Here is a 21,798-nt window from a genome sequence, read left to right as displayed (position 1 = left end):
ACAAAGGAGCCAGAATAGAATATAAGCAGGAGGGTCAGGCTGGAAAACTGCTCTCTCTGAGGGCTCTGAGAGCTCCCACATGGCTCTCATCACTCTCTTCACTTTGGACAGGTGTCCCTGAGAAGCCTGTTGCTGGCAACGAAATAAAGCTTGCAGACGATCACCACACTTGCCTACTGAGTTTGCTTTTGGACATTGCTTTTGACCTTGCAACAATCCTAGTGGATTGTGCAGTAAAACATTAGTCTCTGCCATTTAATTTTTTTAAAAAAAGAACACATCTGGAAAACAGCCTTATCAAAGGAATTGCAATATTTAAAATATTTACTATAGAATGGATTGCTTCAATCAAAAGGCAACTCCTCACCTAAGAGCTCATTGGACTAAAAGGCCTAGAAACGACCATTCCAAACAACATTAAGTATTTCCTTCTTTTATTCATATGACTGCTCAGCAGGGGGTTTGTAAAACTCATAATATCATCTCTGACAAATGAGTGCTGTGGCCTTTAAGGGTGGACAGGGGTCTGGTGTGAAGGCAGAGGAGCCCTGTCCGCTGTGAAAGAGGGTGGGGGAGGCTGTGGCCTTCACAGGTTGTGCAGCAGCCAGTCCAGCACCGGCAACCGCACAAAGTTGCCCAGGGCCTCCCCCAGCTGCCTTTCCTTCTCATACTTCAGCACGGCCTGCATCACTTCCCCCACGCTGTAGCCCCTCTCCACTGCCACGGAGGAAAGCTGCTGAAGCTGTTGCAAAGGAACAAAACCAAGACCAGTCATGAACATGAGTAGCTGACTGACTCCAGGGTCACTAAGGATTCATTAAAAAAACTAATGATTAGGGGAAAGAGGACAGTAATGATCAAAGATTAGGGAAAAGAGGACAGTATCTCGCAATAATCAATATCCACCAAGACACTTAGCTGATACGCTAGATAGATAAAATATTGGCAGACTGGTTTATGCAAGCCACATATAAGTACACAAACCATAGTTTGGACTTCCAGAAACAGAGGAGGTAACCTGTGGTTTATTGCTACTTGTCTCCTTTTGTTGCCCGTGCGCTCAGGATTCAGCTTCATAAGGTCAATCATTTGCTCCTGCTGCCATGGTATAGCAGCTTCCTGAGACACAGGAATAACTCTAACTACCCTATCAACAGTTTATGAAATCAGACCTAAAATGAAACCACAGTTAGCACTACCTGCAATCCCCTCCCTTAACCTGAATTACCTATAAAGATACTACCACTGCATTCTTTGATTGCATAATCCAGTCCTAGGAAACAGTGCCTATTTTATTTATTTATTTATTCATTCATTCATTCTATTTATATTCCGCCTTTCTCCCTGAAGGGCACCCAAGGGACTATATATATAGTGCAATGGCTATATCCACTGGACAGTGCCTATAACCATAAAGGACAAATAGAAGCAGACTCAGAATCATGGCCAAACTGTGGGACCAAAAAAAGAAAAACATGGGAACAGGGCCCAGCACCAGGAACTAATGAAAGGAAGGCAGTGCAGGACTGGCAACCTAGAGTGCTGCTTACAGCATAAACTTGAATTTTCCTTTTTACATTTCCTTTCTTAATGGCACTGAAAGGCGAGAGCTTGTAATGCAAGTTTAAGACAAAATAGAGACTAAAGAAAGTAATGTTGGGTGAAGGTTGACCATAACCATCAGTGCAGACTTGCTCCATCAGGGCCAAATGAGGCATCACCTGGAGTCTGTGGGATTAGAACTCCCAACACCTTTTTTTCCCCCTTTTTTCAAAAAGCAGTTAGAACATTGACCTTTATCTCCATGACTAACAGGCTGGGGTGGGAATTTAAGCTGGGGAACTGGTGCAGGGGCAAAAGCTTTAGAAACCTTCCCATATCTCCTTGCTTTCTGGAAAAGACGGCAGATTTCTGACCACGTAACTCTTGTGTCTCCTGTAGCCCGGATTGTCTCTCCCATCATGACTTCAGACAGATGCTCCTACCCTACGACCAATTAATAGCTTGAAAGTTGTTTTCTCCTAAGGGAGCTCTGGGAACCGACACTCTGTGAAGAGGACTGGGGATGTCGAGCAGAAAAGTCGCAGTGCCCTGCCAAGCTACAATCCCCAGGATTGTTTTGGGTAGACCATAAAAATCAAATCGATATCAAACAGATGTACTCATAGGTCTGTACTGTAGATACAGGCAAGGAGTCATTGGGCCAATACTGTACCAAACTATTCCTCATACTGAATTCTTCCTCATCTTACTGGACAAGGAGTTTCTATAATCTGAAAGCTGAGCTAGCAAGAGCAAAAGGCCTCTGAAAGTCGTGGGCTCCAAGCGTGCTTCGGGGTGGCACCAGCAGACCGTTTCTAGCATGCCTTTCCCAGCCACCAGCCAAATGGCTGGAACAGGTGGAGTGAATAAGAGGAGGAGGAGAATGGAGCAAAAGGAGTGGGTGTTCAGTAATTCCCAGGAAATTCTATCAATAACGGCCTTGTCTGATTTACCTAGGAAATACGAGAGAGCAGAACTGAGTGCTTCTTAAGACACAAGCAGAACTGCAACGCTGCTCTCGATGCCCCGTTTCCACTGCTACTCTTTCCAGTTATTTTGTTCCTTACCTTGTTGAGTGTCTCTTCGTCATCGTCCATGAAGTACAGCACAGGGACGTTCAACTGCGAGGCAGCCACCCACTGGAGAATGGCTTGCAGTTGCTTGTTGTGCATGTTCTCGGGCGCGTTCTGGTTGGTGACAACGACTTTGCGGCCAGACGCGGTGTCTTCCCCGGACCCAACACGACTTTCCGCTGGCTCTGTGGTCTTGGAAAACAGGGGCATGTCTTCCCCGTCTCCCATGTCTCCGAGACCGGCCTCAGGATTGCTGTATTTGGCGATCATGAGGCACAGCTTGGTCACCGTGTCCACCAGGTTGTCAATAAATGGCCCGCTGCCACCCTCCTTCTTGTTGACATCAAACTGGTCCAGGATCATTTTTGTCAGTCCAGATATGGCGTCCTCATAGGAGTGGTCCACTTCTGCGTGGCTGGAAGGCCCTGCTCCCTCGGGGGACTTGTAGGCAGCCCTGACGGCTTCATCGGCCATGGAAGTCCCAGCATTGCCCCCCAGCTTGTTGACGGTCTCATTGATCAGCTTCTGCATGAGCATCACCACCACGCTCGACATGTCGTTGTCAGCACTTGGCTCGCCCTGCTCGTCGTCACCCTGCTTCAGCGAGTCAAATTTCCCGAAGGCGGTGACGTTGCCACCTTTGTCTTGAGACAAGAATCCCAAGCCGCCACCCGCTGCCCGGCTGGACCTGCCGCCCTCGGCCGCTTCCTTCATGGCATTCTCCTGCTGCACCAAGTGGTACTGAATCAGCAGTAAGGCTGTCACAATCAGGTCTCTTGCCCACGAATCTGTGGAGAGGTTAGCAAGGTCTTGGTTTTCCGAATTGAAGAGGGCACTTCCCATCAGCCGGCTGTCAATAGGCTTTGATGGGGGGTTTGATCCTGTGTTGTCGTTCTGTTGTTTCTGGTGCCACATGCTGAGACCCTCCTTGATAATGTGGTGGCCAACGGCTTCTGCACAGGTCCTCTCCTCTTTAGGCTGCTCGGTTTTTGTGGCAGAAAACCTCATGTTCTGCGTCTTGGCGTCCCCCCCTGTCTTGACACTTGCAAAGGCCATGCTCTGAGACTTTACCTTCTCGCTGACCTGCTTCTGCACAATCAAGGCATTATGCAGACGGTTCAGCATGGCCTGGACAATCTCGGCTGCCTTTTGGCTCCCTTGGGTGAAGAGGCTCCGCTTCACGGCAGAAACGAAGTCGGAGTCGGTCATGAGTGTCCCAGTGACGTCGTGCAAGTTCTTCATGCAGGAGTCAATCAAGTCGGACACCACCTCCTTGGAGTGCTTCAGCAGGACCTTTTTGAGCACCGCACAAGCAATGCTGGAGTCACTCACTTTCACTTTCATGGTCTTCATGACAGAAACCATCATGTCTGAGACCACATTGTTGGCGTACACCAAGATGCCTTTGCTCAGCGAGTTGGTGTACTCATCCGCCCCAAAGCGCTTCCTGTGGTTGCAGCCGGTTGCCCTGTGAGTGAAAGGCTCACTTTTATTAGGGGCTTCTGCATTCTCCTCTTTGTAATAAAAAGCGGTCTTCTTCTGAGAAGAGGGACTCCCCTCGTGGTTGCATTCTCCCATCTTGGAGGGGCTGTGCTTGCTGTCCTCCGTGCCTACCCCAATCGACCGGTGGCTGTGGTCTCCTCCAGCGGCAGTGTACACCGTCTTATGAATGCAGGTGTTGCCGCCATCTGACCGGTCATTCATCTCCTTGCGGGCCATGGCGATGGCGAGGTTGGAAAGCCGATTGCAATAATAGGAGACTTCATCTGGATCAGGATTTGTGTTGGGGGAAGTTGTACCGTCACTTTCTTCTTCCTTTGATTCCTTTTGACAAGCAGTCTTCATGGACAAGTGGAAGTTGGGAGAGCCTCTGTTGGAGCTGACATTCACACTAAACTCCTCATCGCAGATGCTGTAGCCACCAGGGGAGTGTGTATTGCGCTGCCTCCCCAAGGACGGGTCCCTCGACCTTGCACCACCAGCATTGTTGCTGGAATTCAGCACATTATTGATCCCAATGGCACACTTCTCCAGGTCTTTCCGGAGCCAGCTCAAGACTTTGAGCGGATCAGAAGAATTTTGCTGGAACAGTTTGGCTGAGTCAGTCTAAGGAGTGGAACAAAAGACCATTTTACAATAGCTTAATTCCCATGATTATCATATGTTCAATTGGGGGAAAAAGTTATTTAATTGTCAGATAAGATCTGCCCTGAACAGTACAGGTGCCCTGCCAAAGGACAATTTTCAGTTTTGGAAAACCAGCACGTATCTTAAGTTGTGAGCCTAACAGCACAATCCTAACTTGCGCTGGAACAGGCAGGCCACCAGGCCTACGCTGTATCCAGTGCAAGTTTTGGGCCAAAAGGGAAACTTTTCCCCTTACCCCAGGGAGAGTCAAAGTGGCCCTAGTAGGTCTACTTGGATCTGTGCCGCCTCAGGAGGTGGCACAAACCCAAGCAGAGTGGAGCGGTCTGGAGCCACTCCGTACTGCCTGGGGAATGGGACTAGTATCTGGCATAACCGCCGGGTCCTGGCCCCACATCCTGCTCCCCACCCACCCCCAAGAACACCCCCTGCCCTGGAATACCTCCCTCCCGCCTAATCCCCGTCCCCCTCATGCTTCCTAAGCCCTGTGTTGGCCGAGCTCGGCCAATGCAATCTTACCATGCAGGGTCTGGATCCGGAATGGGGAGGCCAGCACAACTCCTTGTGCTGCTCTCCCTAACTTTTAAGTCAATGCAAACATGCCTTACGGCCTAACCCGGAGGTCAGGATTGCACCCTCGGACTGCTTAGGGTCAAACTACAGTGCATTCCAATTACACAACATGACTAGATGGGTGTTAGCTTTGCTCGTACACAGCAAGAAGGTGGGCTGCTGAATGTGGTGAAACTGTGTGGGAGAAGGTGAGCATTTCCCCCACTGCATTTCTGATGATCCTGTTGATACCCCTCCCCCACATGCTCATTTTAGTTGTGTGTTTTTTCTCAGGTAGTAACAGCGTGGGGAGGGGTGTGTGCAGTTGGGATCCAAACCACAGTGGGGCAAAGAACATCCGCTTCTCTACCCCACCACAGTTTTATCACATTGAACAACCCATGCACTTGCTGTTGAGAGACAAAGCTAACCCTCATCCGGCCAGACTGTGCCATTTAGGGGCTCACCTCATTTGACCCATAGACAAGCCCTGACACAACTAGCAGTCTCCTGTGGGGCAACTCTTGCTGGACTATAACACTCCCCGCAATTTTCAATGTCTTTCTTCTCATGGCACACTGACCTCTGTGGTCTTTGCCTCTTGTGATGTCATTTCTGGCTTCTGGGAGACTTCCCGGTTCTGCGACTCAGTTTCTAGGGCAACTGTAGTCACAAATGGCCTGTTCCTCTTCCTCTGCTGGTGGAGGAATTCGTTTACTGCCGACAGTTGCCCTAGAAACCAAGTTGCAGAACCCGGAAGGGTTTATAGATATTTTCAACTGCTATGTGCCAAACTGCTGTGGCACACCTGTGGACCTTTCACAGCACACCAATTTGCTGCAGCACACCAGCTGAAAATTGCTGCTTCAGCCTGTAGGCTGAGAAGCCTGTGTTTGCATACTCTTCTCCATCAACAACTCGCTGCACACAGAAAACAAAGATGTCAGGGAAGAAATAGGTTCAAAATCCAGAACATCTTCTTGATATGCTGGTTTTCTATGTGTAGGAATTGTTCTTTTAATATGGGGACCATTTCAAGCACAACAGCCTCCCTCTGAAACCTTCTGCAGCTAAAGTATGCACTCGCCCATAAGTGGTGGCTCTGCCTCTTTCAATCATCTTTCACCCAGTCATATGGACTGGCATGAAGAGTTGCAGCATTCCCACATGAGACGAACCCCTCCCCTCCACACCTTCCTTGAACCTGGCAAGGCCGGGCCATGGCCTGCTGACAACAAAGGATGCCGGGAACCTCTTCACTGGGAAGGGCCCTTCTTTGCTCATTTCAGCTATTTCTCCAATGGGATGAGCTTTGTATTTACGCTGCATTTAAAAACAGCAAAACAAACAAAAAAACCTCTTCTTCAGAAAGTGATCACATCAGAAGAACATTCAGCAACTCCTTACTGTCCAGTTCTGCTCTGCCTCATCTGTGGGTGTGTAGCGATCGACTTTGCACAGTCCACTTTGGCTCTGTAACCAGTCAATGCTGTCTGTCATCTGGGAGAAGAAACAGCCATTAGAGTGAAACTGACAAACATCAGGTACAGGCTCACAGGGCCGATCTTAGGAGCTGCGCAGCCCAATTGGAAACATCTATTTGTGGGGCTCCAGGTTCACAGCCAAAGTCTGTAAAAACTTATAGATAGTAATAAAATGTCAAAATATAAACAAACACTACTGACTTTTTAAGAATTCATAAGGAGAATAATGTTGGTGTACCTCCCTCCCTGCTGCCCAACAGTCTCCCTGCCTGAGCTGACCAGGGTGATTTCAGGGGAAGCATTGGAGTCCCCCCGCTTATTAGTGCCGAGGGACTTCAATGCTCATGCCGAGGCACCTGCAGCAGGTGCAGCTCAGGATTTCATGGCCACCATGACAACCATGGGGCTGTCCCAGAAGATCTTGACCCCAACACATACTGTAGGACACGTGCTGGACCTGGTGTTTACAGCTGGGCATGGGGGTAGTGATCTGGATTTAGAGGAGGTCAAGATCACTCCGTTGTCATGCACAGATCACTTCCTGGTAAGGTTTAGGCTTGTTGCAGCTTCTTGCCTTTGCAGAGGCATTCTATGGTCCGCCCTCGGAGGCTAACGGATCCCGAAGGTTTCCTGAGGGCTCTGGGGGATTTTCCCACTGCCAAGACTGGCATCTCATCTGAGGCCCTGGTTGACCTCTGGAATGGGGAAATGACCAGGACAGTGGAGGAGATTGCTCTGGAGCGACCTCTGCCACGTCGTAGACTCAGAGCAGCTCCTTGGTTCACTGAGGAGCTGTGAATGATGAAGCGGCAGGGCAGGCGTCTAGAGCGACAGTGGCAGAAAACTTGTGATGAATCTGATCGGACACGGAGTAGAGCTCATTACAGAGCCTATTCCGTGGTGGTGGTAGCAGCGAAGAGATCTTTCTTCTCTGCTACCATTGTGTCTGCTGAGAACCATCCGGCAGAGCTGTTCCGTGTGGTTCGGGGCCTCCTTCATCAGGCCCCTCCAGTAGACCAGGAGGAACACAAGGTCAGCCGCTGTGACGTGTTTGCACAACATTTTGCAGATAAAATCGATCGTATTCATCATGATTTGGATGACATATTGACAATGTCTGACGATGTCCCCTTGGCAACTGCTTGTCCAGTGTTGTGGGATTCTTTTCAGCTTGTACAGCCTGAGGATGTGGACAGACTCCTTTGGAGTGTGAGGCCATCTGCCTGCCTGCTTGACCTTGCCCAGCTTGGCTGTTAAGAGCTGCCCGGGATGGACTGACTGAGTGGACGGGGAGGGTGGTCAACTCTTCCTTGATGGAGGGGATGTTACCACGTGCTTTGAAACAGGCGGTGGTTTGCCCCCTCCTGAAGAGGCCCTCCCTGGATTCTACTGTGTTAGATAACTACCGGCCAGTCTCCAACATCCAGTTTCTGGGCAAGGTAATTGAGCGGGTGGTGGCGTCTCAACTCCAGAGGGTCTTGGATGAAGCGGATTATCTGGATCCTTTTGAATCTGGTTTCAGGCCGGGCTTTGGGACGGAAACTGCCCTGGTCACCTTGGTGGATGACCTACGCCGGGGACTGGACAGGGGGAGTGCATCCCTGTTGGTCCTGCTGGACCTCTCAGCGGCTTTCAATACCATCGACCATGGTATCCTTCTGGGCCGATTGGCCGAGTTGCGAGTTGGAGGCACTGTTTTGCGGTGGTTCCGCTCCTACTTGGAGGATCGGTCCCAGATGGTGGTGCTGGGGGATGCCTGTTCGACACCCTGGCCCTTGAGATGCGGGGTGCCACAGGGCTCAATTCTGTCCCCCATGCTATTTAACATCTACATGAGACCGCTGGGAGAGGTCATCCAGGGGTTTGGAGTGGGGTGCCTTCAATATGCCGATGACACCCAGCTCTATCTCTCCTTTCCTCCAGACTCCAGGGTGGCAGTTGAGGGCCTGGAGCGCTGTCTGGAGGTAGTGAGAATCTGGATGGGGGCTAACAAGCTGAAATTAAATCCGGATAAGACAGAGGCTCTCCTGGTTCAGAAATCCTCGATGCAGGTGCTGGACTATCGGCTTGCGCTGAATGGGGTTGCACTCCCCCTGAAGGAGCAGGTCCACAGCTTGGGGGTCCACCTGGACTTGCAGCTGCTCCTGGATTCCCAGGTGGCGGCTGTGGCTAGGGGGGCCTTTGCTCAGCTTCGGCTGGTGCGCCAACTGCAGCCGTACTTGGATCGTGTAGACCTGGCCACAGTGATCCATGCCATGGTGACATCAGGGCTAGATTATTGTAACATGCTCTATGTGGGGCTGCCCTTGAAGACGGTTCGGAAACTGCAACTGGTGCAGAATGCGGCGGCCCGTGTAGTTACTGGAAGTAGGCGGTTCGACTCAGTCAGTCCGCTTCTCCAGGGGCTACATTGGCTGCCCATTCGTTTCTGGGCCCAATTCAAGGTGCTGGTTTTGACCTTTAAAGCCCTATACTGCTCTGGGCCAGGGTATCTTAGAGACCGCCTACTTCCGTACAATCTGGCTTGACCTCTTAGATCATCAGAGAAGGCCTTTTTACAAGTGCTGCCGCCTAGGGAGGTACGTGGGGTGGCGGCAAGAAATAGGGCCTTCTCAGTAGTGGCACCAACACTATGGAATTCCCTTCCCCTTGACTTAAGAACTGCTCCCTCTCTTGAGACTTTTCGGCGAGGCCTGAAGACCTTTCTGTTTAGACAAACCTTCTGATTTCCTGGCCTTTTTAACATCTTTTAACATCTTTTTTAACATCTGGTTACAGGCCTGATCCTTTTATAATTTGCTGTGCTATGCTCTTTTACCTGACTATTTTTTTATCTGACTACTGTTTTTATGATATGTTGTTAATATGCTTTTATCTGTTTTTAAATTGTTTTTTAATTTGTTTTAACCTTGTTTGTAAGCTGCCTTGAGTCCCTCTGGGGAGAAAGGTGGGGTGAAAATAAAGTTGTTAATAATAATAATAATAATAATAATAATAATAATAATAATAATAATAATAATAATAATAATAATAATAATAATAATTGTTGCTGTTCTCTATAAAACCTGCTGTGTGGTGTTAGGTGTCTGTTGCAATGTATTGTTGTGTGTGTTTGACTACATGACCCTAGCGTGGGGCCCCCTTAGGCATGGGGCCCATTTGGGAACAATTGGTCCAAGCTGGCCCTGCAAATTCATTGCACAAAGTTCTTAGCCACTTTCAGTTCCAAACTGCCGCATTTTTCAAAATGGAAGAGACAGGCTGAGAAAGAATGCCCCACTTCCCCACTTACCAGTTCTACTGACCACAACTTTCAATTCCACAGGACACAGAATACGGTCTTGGGCACAGAGCCGTGGGTTTCATTTTTTAAAATGCCACATTTCTAGCCCTAATGGTTGGGGAAATAACTTGAAAGTGTGTGGATAATGCCTCCTCAAATCTTGGAAGCCAGCAGGTGGCTGAGTAAGATTTTTAGTGGTTGACGGGAGGCATAGGTGCCCCGCCTCATTTCTTGCACGTTTCTCTAGAAAAGCTGAATATATTGTGCAAAAATAATATAAAATTTTGACAGGTTGCAGAATCAGAGGCTTTTGCACAAAATTTGAGGTTTGTTTGTATTCAGCACTGAGACACACATAGCTCTTGCCACGTGCAGCTCATCTGATCCATTTAGGCACAATGCAGGAGAAGACTCCTATGTGCTGCCCCACTGCAGTGAATGTAAGCTGCACAAGAACCCACTGCCCCCAGCCTGTGCTTTACAACGGAAGCTGATGGAGGGCCCAATCCTATCCAGTTTTCCAGTACTGGTGCAGCTGTGCCAATGGGGCACGCACTGCAACCTGTGGTGGGGAGCCAATCACAGAGGCCCCCTTGAGGTATGGTAACATTCGTTGTCTTACCTCGGGGCTGCATTGCAGCTGCACCGCTGTTGGAAAGTCAGATAGGATTGAGCCCTTAAGCAATGCACGGGCACCAGCACCAGCTGAATGGGTGCAAACTCAAGGCCTTGCTTCTGAGAACCCGGCCACTTGTGATGCAGTTTACATGGCAGGCACTCAGGTTCTGCATGCAGAGAACGTAGACGTCTCCTTCCCACAAACTGCCCAGGCAGGCAAGGGAAGCTTGAAAGCTTCAAGAACTGTCCCGTCCCCCCATTCCATGACCTTCCAAGTTCCCATAAGCAGGAGAGAGCTGAGAGCTGTCACACTCACCGGAAGAGGTTCCTGGCAAACAGGAGCAGTCTCCTCACTGTCCACTGGCTGTAAACAAACACACACACAAACAAACCCCTCAACCACTGCCACTGTTGACCTCAATCTTTCTGACTCCCCCCTCCATGCCTGCCCACAATACACACCAATGGATTCTTTACAAATCCAGCTGGGAGATGGCCAGACTGCCAGGCACGTGAATGTGGCACTCTGGGGTTGCTTCCTTCCTGGGAGGGCATGTGAACACGAGTGGTGAGCCTCTGCTGCAGAACTCCCCAGTCCTCTCTGCCCACAGGCAAAGCTTCTGGAAGGGAGCTGGAGGGCCAAACCCACCACGATGATGGCTGACCACACAGAGGAATGAAGCAGGGCACTGAGGCACCCGAGGGGGTACTGATCTTCCACCCCACTCCCTGCAGGTCTTTCCCCAGTATCACTTTTCCCTGCACTGAGTTCTGGTTAGAGAAGGTGATCCCTGCTGGAAGGAAGATGCCGAACGGAGCATTCTTTGCTGGCAAATCATGTTCGCTCTAAGCATCAGACCTTGTCCCCACTCCGTATGCGAAGGAGCCTCTTTCAGAGGGGGGCGGGTTGGCTGCTGTCACATCTGGCTGGCCCTTCCTAGAGCACTCCTTACCATATGAGCAACATCCTGTGTAACTGGACTGGGAGTCCATATCAATGGCTGCAGCAACTAAGGGAGGCTTGAGATTGGTTACCACTACTACTATGCTGGTGCAAACTCACATCAGGACTTGTGCCAGGTTGCTGGGGGCCCGGGGACAACTGAGCCCTCCAGGCCCTGGCCCCCACGCCCTGGTGGTACATTGGGTATGACCACAGCTACCAGTACTGACAGTGGTGGGTCCTCTTCACCCAGTGCCTAACTGGCAGGTCCCTGACACCATCCCTCTGATGTGGCAAGCTCAACACTCACATCCTAGCCAAAGGAGGCGATAGTTGAGATGCCTTCATGATTCCCAGTCACAGTCTTTTCGTCCTCTGTAATTTTGTGGGTTCTACCCTCCCCCCCCCCGCTTTTGACAAAAACTCACCATGGTTTATCATATGTCTGGCAGGCCCACGGCACGTCTCTGAAAAGTTGTAACTGGAGCTCACAACTTCTAGGAATGACTTCCATAGGATGCCATACAGAATCAGAATCTACTGCAGAAGAACAAAACAACAGTTATTTGTTTGTTTTGCACTTTTCTATATTGCCCTTCTTCCAAGGAGTTCAGGGTGGTATATATGGTTCAACCCCTCCTTTTGTCCTCACAACAACCCTGTGAGGTAGGTGAGGCTGAGAAGGAGTGACTAGTCCAAGACCACCCAGGATGCTTTGTGGCTGAGGGGGATTTGAACTTGGATCATCCAGATCTCAGTCCATCACTAGAACCACTACACCATCCTGGCTATCAGGATGACATCTCTTTGTCAGATCACAGCACCTTCTTTGCAAATGCCCCTTCCTCAGGATAAGAATATTCTGGACCCCCACCATTGAAGGGGGAAGCTTCTCCTCCACCAACCCCACTGACTCAAAAGGAATGGAGCCTCTTGTGCTCCAGGCAGCTCCCACTCACTTCAGTGACGGGGTGTTTAGACAGAAGCGTCTCCTCGTGGATCGGGCCCTTTGCGAGCGTCCTCGTTGGAGGAGGAACAAAACCAAAATATTAAGCAGGATGTGTACCATAATTTCTAGAGCAGTTTGCTCTTCATTAAACCTCCCATCTAACCTCAAGAATCTTTTAACTACCCGTAGAAATGTTCTGAAATAAAAATATCCTTATGTGCTTTGATAAAGATTAAAATGTTCCTACGCTGTAGATTGAATTGACCTACACTTGTTATCTTTAGAAAGAAACACATGCATTTTAAGGGCTCACATTTTGGCAAAAAATTGGGCAGAATATGTGCCCTAAAATAGAATGTGTGTGTGTGTGTGTGTGTGTGGTGTGTGTGTGTGTGTGTGTGTGGTGCTAGCACAGAATCTGACTTCAGTTGCACAGTTAGATATATTTATACCTGAAGCAATTTGCCAAATGCTGCTGACTGAGGCCAATTGGAAGGAGAGTAGAGGCAGTGGGTGTTCCATTGTGGAAGACAGAAAGAGAGAAGAAGAGGTGAGGGAGAGCGGTGTTGGGGAGAGGCTATGGGGGCTGCTAACGACTGGCCAAAGCAGCCCTCCTCAGTCCACCTCTGGTGGGATTTACCTCAACTGGACTCTCAAGCTCTGGCTGCTGTACAAACGGCAAGTCTGAGCCTCAGAACAAAACAGCAGTGATGCTGGGTTGAGGTTGGGTTGCCATGCCTATCCAGGTCCCAGCTCCTCTGCTGAAGACCTCTGCTCTAGGGGAACTTAGGTGGTGCAATGTGACATGGACCATCACAAACAGGAAGGGGATATTGAAAAGGTCTCTTTTGCCAAGTGCTAAGGTGTGATCTGAAAACATAACCCACAGCAGTTTTGCTAGCAGCCAGAGAACAAATTCAGCTATGATCATTGGCATGCCTAGAGTGCAAAGACTGAACACTTCTGAGGGTCTATAGCTGAGGACAAGGAAGACTAGCACAGAGCCTGAAGCCCAAAGCAAAAAGGATCTTGCCTTTGTCCAGGATACCCTCAAGGCACCAGCTTCAGATCTGCACGCTCTGGCCATGAGAGTTGAGTACCTGCTCTCTGGCCATGCAGCCTTGGACAAGACACCACTTTTTTATTCAGCTGCAAGAATGAGATCAAGTGTCCCAAACTCTTGGAAGTGATTGGGAAAGGAAGGAAACCTCTATGAAGTCTATCATCCACAGCAAGATAAAAAAAAAGTTAAAAGTAGAATAAACCACAAAAAGTGAGTGCAGACTAACTTTTCCAGACAACAATAAGGCCTCATCTGCAGCCTTAATTTTCTCTTGGAAGCTTCAGAAAGATGAGCACGATTCACAGGCGAAGTTAAGGAATTTGAAACCAAAACTGCACGTTATGAGATAAGTGGGAGGTTCCCAAGATAACTGTAATGCAGGGGCTCTGTGTGGGGGGCACTGCTGGGGCAAATTTGCTGGAAGGAAAGACTGCATCGCCTTCTTCTCCCCTGCCAATTTCTACCCCATTTTTATCCCAGTCCTGCTCAGAGGCTAGAAGTAAAAAGAGCTGGAGTCAAAATGGCCTGATGGGCGGTGGGGGGGGGGAGGGATGGGAGGGAGGGGAATTAGTAGCACAAAATTGGTGGATAAAAGAAGGGTTACGTACCCCTCTTCCTCTCCATCAATTCTCCCCTACAAGTGTATCTCACCCAGGTCGGCCCATCAACACAGGCCAACTAAAGCGATCACCTCATGCAGCAGAATGGTGGGGGGCGCCCATCTCTGCCCGCCCCCTTGCCTCCACCGCTCCTCCTTCCAAGAAATGAATTAGAAGAAGAAGAAGAGGGAAGAGGAAGAGGGAATGGGAAGAGGAGTGCTGAGCATTGGAGACCAGCACATCATCAGGTAAGAGGGGGCGCATTTGGCAGACCACCTCAGTTGTCAGGAGGTTTAGGGCTGGCCTGGTCTCACCTCCACATTCCCTTTGCAAATGCGTGTCTGGGAGTGTGGGTTGGAAAGATAATGCAGAGTTCCACTCTATGCACTGAGTACCTCCATGGGAAATATATAGAAATGTTATTTCAGCTTTGTAGAAATGGTTTCACCTGATCTCAGCTTGGGTTGGGGGGGGGAAGGAGCAGGAAAACAGGAAGGTCCAAACACCATTCATCTTCCTGAATGCATTCAAATTAAACTCTGAAATCCACTGCTTTTTAATTTTATTTTGCAGAATATTTACCATGGCTGTTCTCTTTTCTTTCTAATTGCATATTGTCCTATCCTTACAGCGATGTCAGCGTTAACAATCCAACCTAAGTCCCCCTCCCACCAAAGCAGCTGCATCAATGGTGCATGTGCAGCATCCCTGGGGCGAGGTGTGTGTGGCAATATCCTGGAGGCCTCCTCTAGATTAGAGAACATTTTCCCCTAACCCTGGAGCATGCATCTGCTTCCCCAAAGGGTCTTCTCAGATCTGCTCCAATTATTTTGCTTGCACTAGCGTGAATGGACCTGTGGAGGTGGATTGTGGCCGGGAGGGGGCCAGGATATTGCTGGAACAGCTGCTGCTGCCGCCAATAGCAGCCCCTTCCTGCGCTTGACACACCCCTATCCCGGCCCTCCTCACCCAGAAACACCCTGATTCTTCCCCCGCCTGTTCTGTTCCAACCACAACCTGCCCTCGTTTTCTCTCAGCAGTGTCCCTGGGAGAAATGATGACCCATTTATAATATTTCTATATAGCTTTTCAAAAAAGGCTATCACAGTGGTTCATCTAGCAAAAGAACAAGAAGACAGTTCTCTGTCTGAAGTGCACAGTCCAAAGACACAAGATAGGAACCAGCAGTAGCCACTGGGGGGGGGGGGGACGACAGGACAGACCACCATGTGGTGGAGGCAGGAAAAGGGACGGTCGCTTCCCCCACCCCCTTGCTGGCAATAAGAGGGCCCCTGCTGTCCAAGGTACCTTTTGCCCAGACCATCTTTTGTTATTAGAGTCCATCACTTCACATTCACAAGGCTAGTGGAGAAACCAAAAACTATCCTTAAATGGTCCTTCCTCACCTCTTTTTCATACTGGAGCTCCCTTTCATTACAGCCCCCTTAGGAAAAACAGATATAACCACACTAACCAGCTGGTAACAACTCACCAGCTCATGTGTCTCTAACATTATCCCTCTGACAAGCCCCCCCCCCTTTCCAAACTTCCATAAGGGAGCAATTCGCTCTCCTGAGCTTAACTTTGTCATCCTGCATGGATCAGAGAATCAACTGGCCCTGCCTACCTCTACACCTTCAAAGCAAGGGTCCCCAAGGATTCTCTCCCAAAAGCAGAATTTTACAGAAAATCTGCCAGGATGTTCTTTGAAGGCTCTGGGCCCACACTGTGGTCTGCTCTCTCTCACTCCACCTGCCAGAATGCAGGCTGACATCACAATACAGCTGGAGACACCGGCATCCCCATGGCAACCATTAACACCACAAGGAGGGGGTTAGACTCAGTGCTCTGAAGTCACCCAGACATGACTTGGGTCATTCCAAGGTGGAGTTTGGACCAGGTTCTAAGTTGATTGAGCAAAGCTTTAATCTCAGATACAACAATGTATCATGAATCCTACAGCTCTCTTTCCTCCTGACTTTGGGGGAGGGGATGAACGCAGTTTGCTCTCACAGACATTTTAATAAATTAAATAATAAAACCTACAATAACTCCATGAGTTCCTTTTTTGAAGTCCAGCCTGCACAATTTGTGACACATCAAGCTGACCACAACCTATGGCCATCTTCTCCCCTTGTTTAGCTGGTCAGTCAGAGGCCACAGATGTCTCTGGGCCCTGGTCTGCCACAGATGACTGGCTAAGGGTGGGCTGGAGTAGAGGCAGACCCATTTGAAATGTATATTGCTGTGAAGAGAAAAGTCAGGACGGTGTAGTGGTTGGAGAGTTGAACGGAGATCTGGAAGATCCAGGTTCAAATCCTCACTCAGCCATGAAGGTTCCTAGGTGAACTTGGGCCACACAATCTCTCAGCCTCACCTTCTCACAGGGTTGTTGTGAGGACAAAAGGAGAAGAGGAACCATGTACACCACCCTGAGCTCCTTAGAGGAAGGGCAGTATAAAAACATGTGAAAAATAAATACAAATAATACTATGCAGAAGGATTGTCACCCATTTGTCATGTGTATGGTTCTAGAGATCAATCTCAGAATATGTGTAAAGCTGGAGAAATGCTGGGTGGATTGGGTCCATCTTGATCCATAGATATCCAGTTTATGGATATCCAGTTTGACTTATCCATATCTTTTATTTGTCAAGTCCTGATAGATAACAATGAATGTCACATGAAAAAAATGAATAATCAGTCAGTTTGGATTATACATTCTGAGACCCCCTCCTGGCATGGCTGCCTCATTCACCTAAGCATGGGGGAAGGGGTTGTCTGGTCTAAACTGAGTCCTCAAGTATTACCCAAGCAATGCTTTAAAGAAGAATTTAGATTGTGTGCAATCTTTCAAATTGATTAAAATATTAATTTGGAATAAAAACACATGATACTGCTTTCAGTCATTTTTTTAAAGGATAACCAAAATTAACACACACAAATTTTTTTTAGACTTCCCCTATTTAAAAGTGCAATCACAAAATCACAAAATGGTGATTAAGCTTTCAAGTTCTTGCCTTTTTGTGCTACTTTAGGGCCCGATCCTATCTAACGTTTCAGCACGGTGCACCCACAATGCAGCCCCAACGTAAGGGAACAAAAGTTTCCATATCTTGAAGACGCCTCTGTGACTACCTCCCCACCACAGGATGCAGTGCATGCCCCACCGGCACGGCTGTACCAGCACTGGAAAATTGGATAGGATTGGGCCCTAACAACCCAATTCTAGCCACACTTTCCTGGGAGTAAGCCCCATTGACTCTAATGGTACTTACTTCTGAGTAGACATGCATAGAATTGGGCTGTAAGTCAGTCAAACTGAACCTGAATCCGAAACCAGTTCAGAGAGATTTTTTAGTGAACCAAAAATGAATTTGCGGCTAAATCTCTGAACTGGAACAAAACGCCTAAACAAGTACTAATAGGTTCAAAATATGTGGTTCCAAAAACAGGCGCTCTCCTTTCAATTGCATTCTGGATGTTCTACTGTCATGTTTTTGTTTTAATCCTGTTCTGTGTTTTTTGTTTGTAAAAACCTGTACATTTTATTATGATGTTACTTATTTATCTTATGTAAAGAGCTTTGGCAAAAAGCTGTATGGAACTATCTGAAATAAGTAAACGAGGTAGAGGCACAATTCTGATAAAAGGATTCTGGTATCATCTTAAGACTGAAATTGACTGTAAACTGGACTACGTGCTTTGTCCTCTTACCTGTGGCCAGTATGTCACCCCATGATGGAGAGCTCCTCCCATGCAGTGGGCGGGGCAATGCTCCAGGCAGTGGCTGTGGTGATGCACAAGTGCTCTGTGCCTGCTGCTTTTTTAGCTATAACTTTGGATAGAATAGAGATACTTCAGCGTGGTTTGTTTTTATTTATTAGATTTGTATTCCGCCTTTCTCCCCAAAGAGCACCCAAGGCGGAATGCATTGTTTCACTGCATTCTGCATGATATCAACATTGAACAATATATAAAATGATAATACTATTCAAAAATACCAAGATTTAAAATTTTTTGGTTAGTAGTGGTGTCACCCCCATGCACATCACCCAGTGCAACCTGAACCCCCAGCAATGCCACTGCCTCTTACAGAATCACCTATTTTCCTTTTCTGAATTATATCCAATCAGATGAATTTTGTGAAACCCACAAGCCTGCATACCTCTTTGTGAACTGCTCAAGATCTTGCTCGAGATACTGTTTTGCTGCTCTTTAAACTAATCATCCTACATGTTCCACGTCTGTACTAGCCATAGAAATCTGCCACAGAACCAGTCTTTTCAACATATACTGTACTTGGGCTAGATATGGTAAAAGACTCTATTATTCTCCCAATGCAGAGAAGCAGTCAAGGGATGCCACTCCTGGGGCCCAATCCTATCCAAATTTGCAGTGCCGATATGGCTGCAATGTAGCCCTGAGGTAAGAAAACAAATGGGCCCTTACCTTGAGTAGGCCTTCATGACTGCTCCCCCCATTGCAGGATGCAGTGCACTCCCTATTGACACAGCTGCATCAGCACTGGAAAGTTGGATAGGATTGGCCACTTGGTTTTGCTAGAGATGATCTCTGAAGAGGGAGGGAGCCTCTGGTTTCATTAAGGAGGGACATGCACTTTGTATAAGTTCAGGGGCACATTTTTTCCTGAAAAGTTCCAGGCAATGCTAATACAGCTAGGAAGGTATAATCCCTGAAGTGGGGAATGGACGACTGTTGCAATGCCCTGAGCAGAAGATGGGGCATCCAAGACCTTTTAGACCTTTTAGAATTCTTTGAAAAGGTCAACAGGCATGTGGATGCAGGAGAACCCGTGGACATTATATATCTGGACTTTCAGAAGGTGTTCGACACGGTCCCTCACCAAAGGCTACTGAAAAAACTCCACAGTCAGGGAATTAGAGGGCAGGTCCTCTCATGGATTGAGACCTGGTTGAAGACCAGGAAACAGAGAGTGGGTGTCAATGGGCAATTTTCACAATGGAGAGAGGTGAAAAGCAGTGTGCCCCAAAGATCTGTCCTGGGACTGGTGCTTTTCAGCCTCTTCATAAATGACCTGGAGGCAGGGTTGAGCAGTGAGGTTGCTAAGTTTGCAGACAACACCAAACTTTTTGAAGTGGTGAAGATCAGACGTGATTGTGAGGAGCTCCAGAAAGATCTCTCCAGACTGGCAGAATGGGCAGCAAAATGGCAGATGCTCTTCAATGTCAGTAAGTGTAAAGTCATGCACATTGGGGCAAAAAATCAAAACTTCACATATAGGCTAATGGGATTTGAGCTGTCTGTGACAGATCAGGAGAGAGTTCTTGGGGGGGTGGTGGACAAGTCGATGAAAGTTTCGACCCAATGTGCGGCGGCAGTGAAGAAGGCCAATTCTATGCTTGGGATCATTAGGAAGAGTATTGAGAACAAAACGGCTAATATTATAATGCCGTTGTACAAATCGATGGTAAGGCCACACCTGGAGTATTGTGTCCAGTTCTGGTTGCAGCATCTCAAAAAAGACATAGTGGAAATGGAAAAGGTGCAAAAGAGAGCGACTAAGATGATTACAGGGCTGGGGCACCTTCCTTATGAGGAAAGGCTACGGCGTTTCGGTCTCTTCAGCCTAGAAAAGAGACGCCTGAGGTGGGACATGATTGAGACATACAAAATTATGCAGGGGATGGACAGAGATATGATCTTTACACTCTCACATAATACCAGAACCAGGGGACATCCACTAAAATTGAGTGTTGGGGGGGTTAGGACATACAAAAGAAAATATTTCTTTACAAAACGTGTGGTCGGTCTGTGGAACTCCTTGCTGCAGGATGTGGTGACGCCATCTGGCCTGGATGCCTTTAAAAGGGGATTGGACAAGTTTCTGGAGGAAAAATCCATTACGGGTTACAAGCCATGATGTGTATGTGCAACCTCCTGATTTTAGAAATGGGCTAAGTCAGAATGCCAGATGCAAGGGAGGGCACCAGGATGAAGGTCCTTTGCTGTCTCATGTGCTCCCTGGGGCATTTGGTGGGCCGCTGTGAGATACAGGAAGCTGAACTAGATGGGCCTATGGCCTGATCCAGTGGGGCTGTTCTTATGTTCTTAAGACTATGTACAGCCACCAGAGAAATGCACTGATGCACTGAAGCAGCTGGTGCTGTGAGCACAAAGAACAGAAAAGTTAGGTACTGCACACACACACACCATACTCACAAAGAAGTTTTGCAGCCACCCCTAGATACACGTGGTGGCTGTGTGGCTCAACCGTTCATGGTTTCGAATGCTGCTGTCCATTCCTGTGTGTGAAGGGGTTCCATGCTGAACTCCCTCCTGATATGAGGTTGCCTGACTGCCTGGGTTGCTGTAATTGGGAGGGGGGGGGGGTCGGGTCACGTCACAGTCTGTCTAATTACAACCCAAGGCAAGACTTCATTGTGATGGTGGTGAGGGGCAGGTCAAATGTGTGTTTTGGGGGGGCCTGAACAGGCTGATGGCAGCAAACGTAGGCAACCCAACAGGGGAGCACTCCTGTCTGTCTATCTGTCTGTGTGAAAGAAGGTACCAAAAGAAGCCAGGCAAGCTGACTGAGGACAATATACCAGCAGAGGTGCAGCAGATGTGTGTGTGTGGACCATGGCCTTGTCTTCTTTTTCCAAGGGCAAGTGAGTGGCAACAGGATGCAGGTATCTGGTTGCCTTGTGTGCTCCCTGAGGCTTCTGGTAGGTCACTGTGAGATGCAGAAAGCTGGACTAGATGGGTATTTGGCCTGATCTAGTGGGGCTCTTTTTATGTTCCTCTTGCAGGGGGTGTCAGTGCTGGGGTGCTGTGCCTGCTCATTATCTGCCATTGCCCCCATCTTGTGTTGTAAGCCCACTGGTGATATTTCTGTACCCAATGTGTAATTAGCCTGTGGAACGCCTTGCCATGGGATGTTGCAATGCCATCTTGTCCAGCCGCCTTCCAAAGAGGGTTGGACAGATTTCTGGAAAAAAAGTCCATCACAAGTTATAAGCCATGATGGGCAAATGAAGCCGGTTGGTTTCTGAATAGGGATGTGGGTGGGTGGCGAGGAAGGTGAGGCAGAGCCTCCCCACTGGAGTCAAGTGAGGCCATGTAGGTGAGGCGGAGCCTCCCCGCCAGAGCCCTTTGAAATGCACCACCACTGTGCGAGGTGCCCAAGCACAAGGGGAGGCAGGTGTGAGGTGAGGCCTTGTGAGGTGAGGCAGGTGAAGCAGAGTCTCCCCGCCAGAGTATGTGTGCTGAGCACCTCCCCTTCCGAAGAACTCTGGTGGGGAGGCTCTGCCCTGCCCCTGAAGGGGGCTGCCTGGGAGTGCCAGGGCAAGGGTGGCATCAGGTGTCCATGGCGGCCCCTCTGAGCCCCAGCTGGGCCCAGGAGGCTGTCCTGGCTGAAGACTGGCCCTGCAGTGTCCTCTGAACAGCCCTTGGGCGCCCCCTGCAGGCGGCTTCCTGCCAGCGACTACTGCTGCTGGGGAGCAGAGGCGCATGCGCAGTGACGCCACCGCGCCTCCTCCCCATCACCCTTTTTGTCCCTGCCG

The 21,798-nt window shown here is 48.9% G+C and overlaps 1 protein-coding gene across 1 annotated transcript; it reads right to left on the bottom strand.

Moving 5' to 3' along the window:
* Positions 1-586: 586 nt before the first annotated feature.
* AKAP3 (A-kinase anchoring protein 3) lies at positions 587-6,812 on the bottom strand. The gene is made up of 3 exons (XM_066632684.1): positions 6,720-6,812; positions 2,610-4,721; positions 587-742 (listed from the first exon to the last, which is right to left on the bottom strand). The coding sequence occupies exons 1-3, from the start codon at positions 6,810-6,812 to the stop codon at positions 587-589; spliced, it is 2,361 nt and encodes a 786-aa protein (XP_066488781.1).
* Between the last annotated feature and the right edge of the window lie 14,986 nt (positions 6,813-21,798).

Source organism: Tiliqua scincoides, chromosome 6, assembly GCF_035046505.1.
Source record: "Tiliqua scincoides isolate rTilSci1 chromosome 6, rTilSci1.hap2, whole genome shotgun sequence".
Lineage (NCBI taxonomy): Eukaryota > Metazoa > Chordata > Lepidosauria > Squamata > Scincidae > Tiliqua > Tiliqua scincoides.
This window is presented reverse-complemented; position numbering and strand designations above follow the sequence as displayed.

Bases quoted from the DNA above. Each gene is read 5' to 3' on its own strand.
- AKAP3 (XM_066632684.1), bottom strand. From the start codon at position 6,812: ATGACAGACAGCATTGACTGGTTACAGAGCCAAAGTGGACTGTGCAAA. The intron at 4,722-6,719 runs GTAAGGAGTTGC...TCCACTCCTTAG, and splicing joins AGGCAGAGCAGAACTGGACA to ACTGACTCAGCCAAACTGTT. The intron at 743-2,609 runs GTAAGGAACAAA...CCTTTGCAACAG, and splicing joins ACGAAGAGACACTCAACAAG to CTTCAGCAGCTTTCCTCCGT.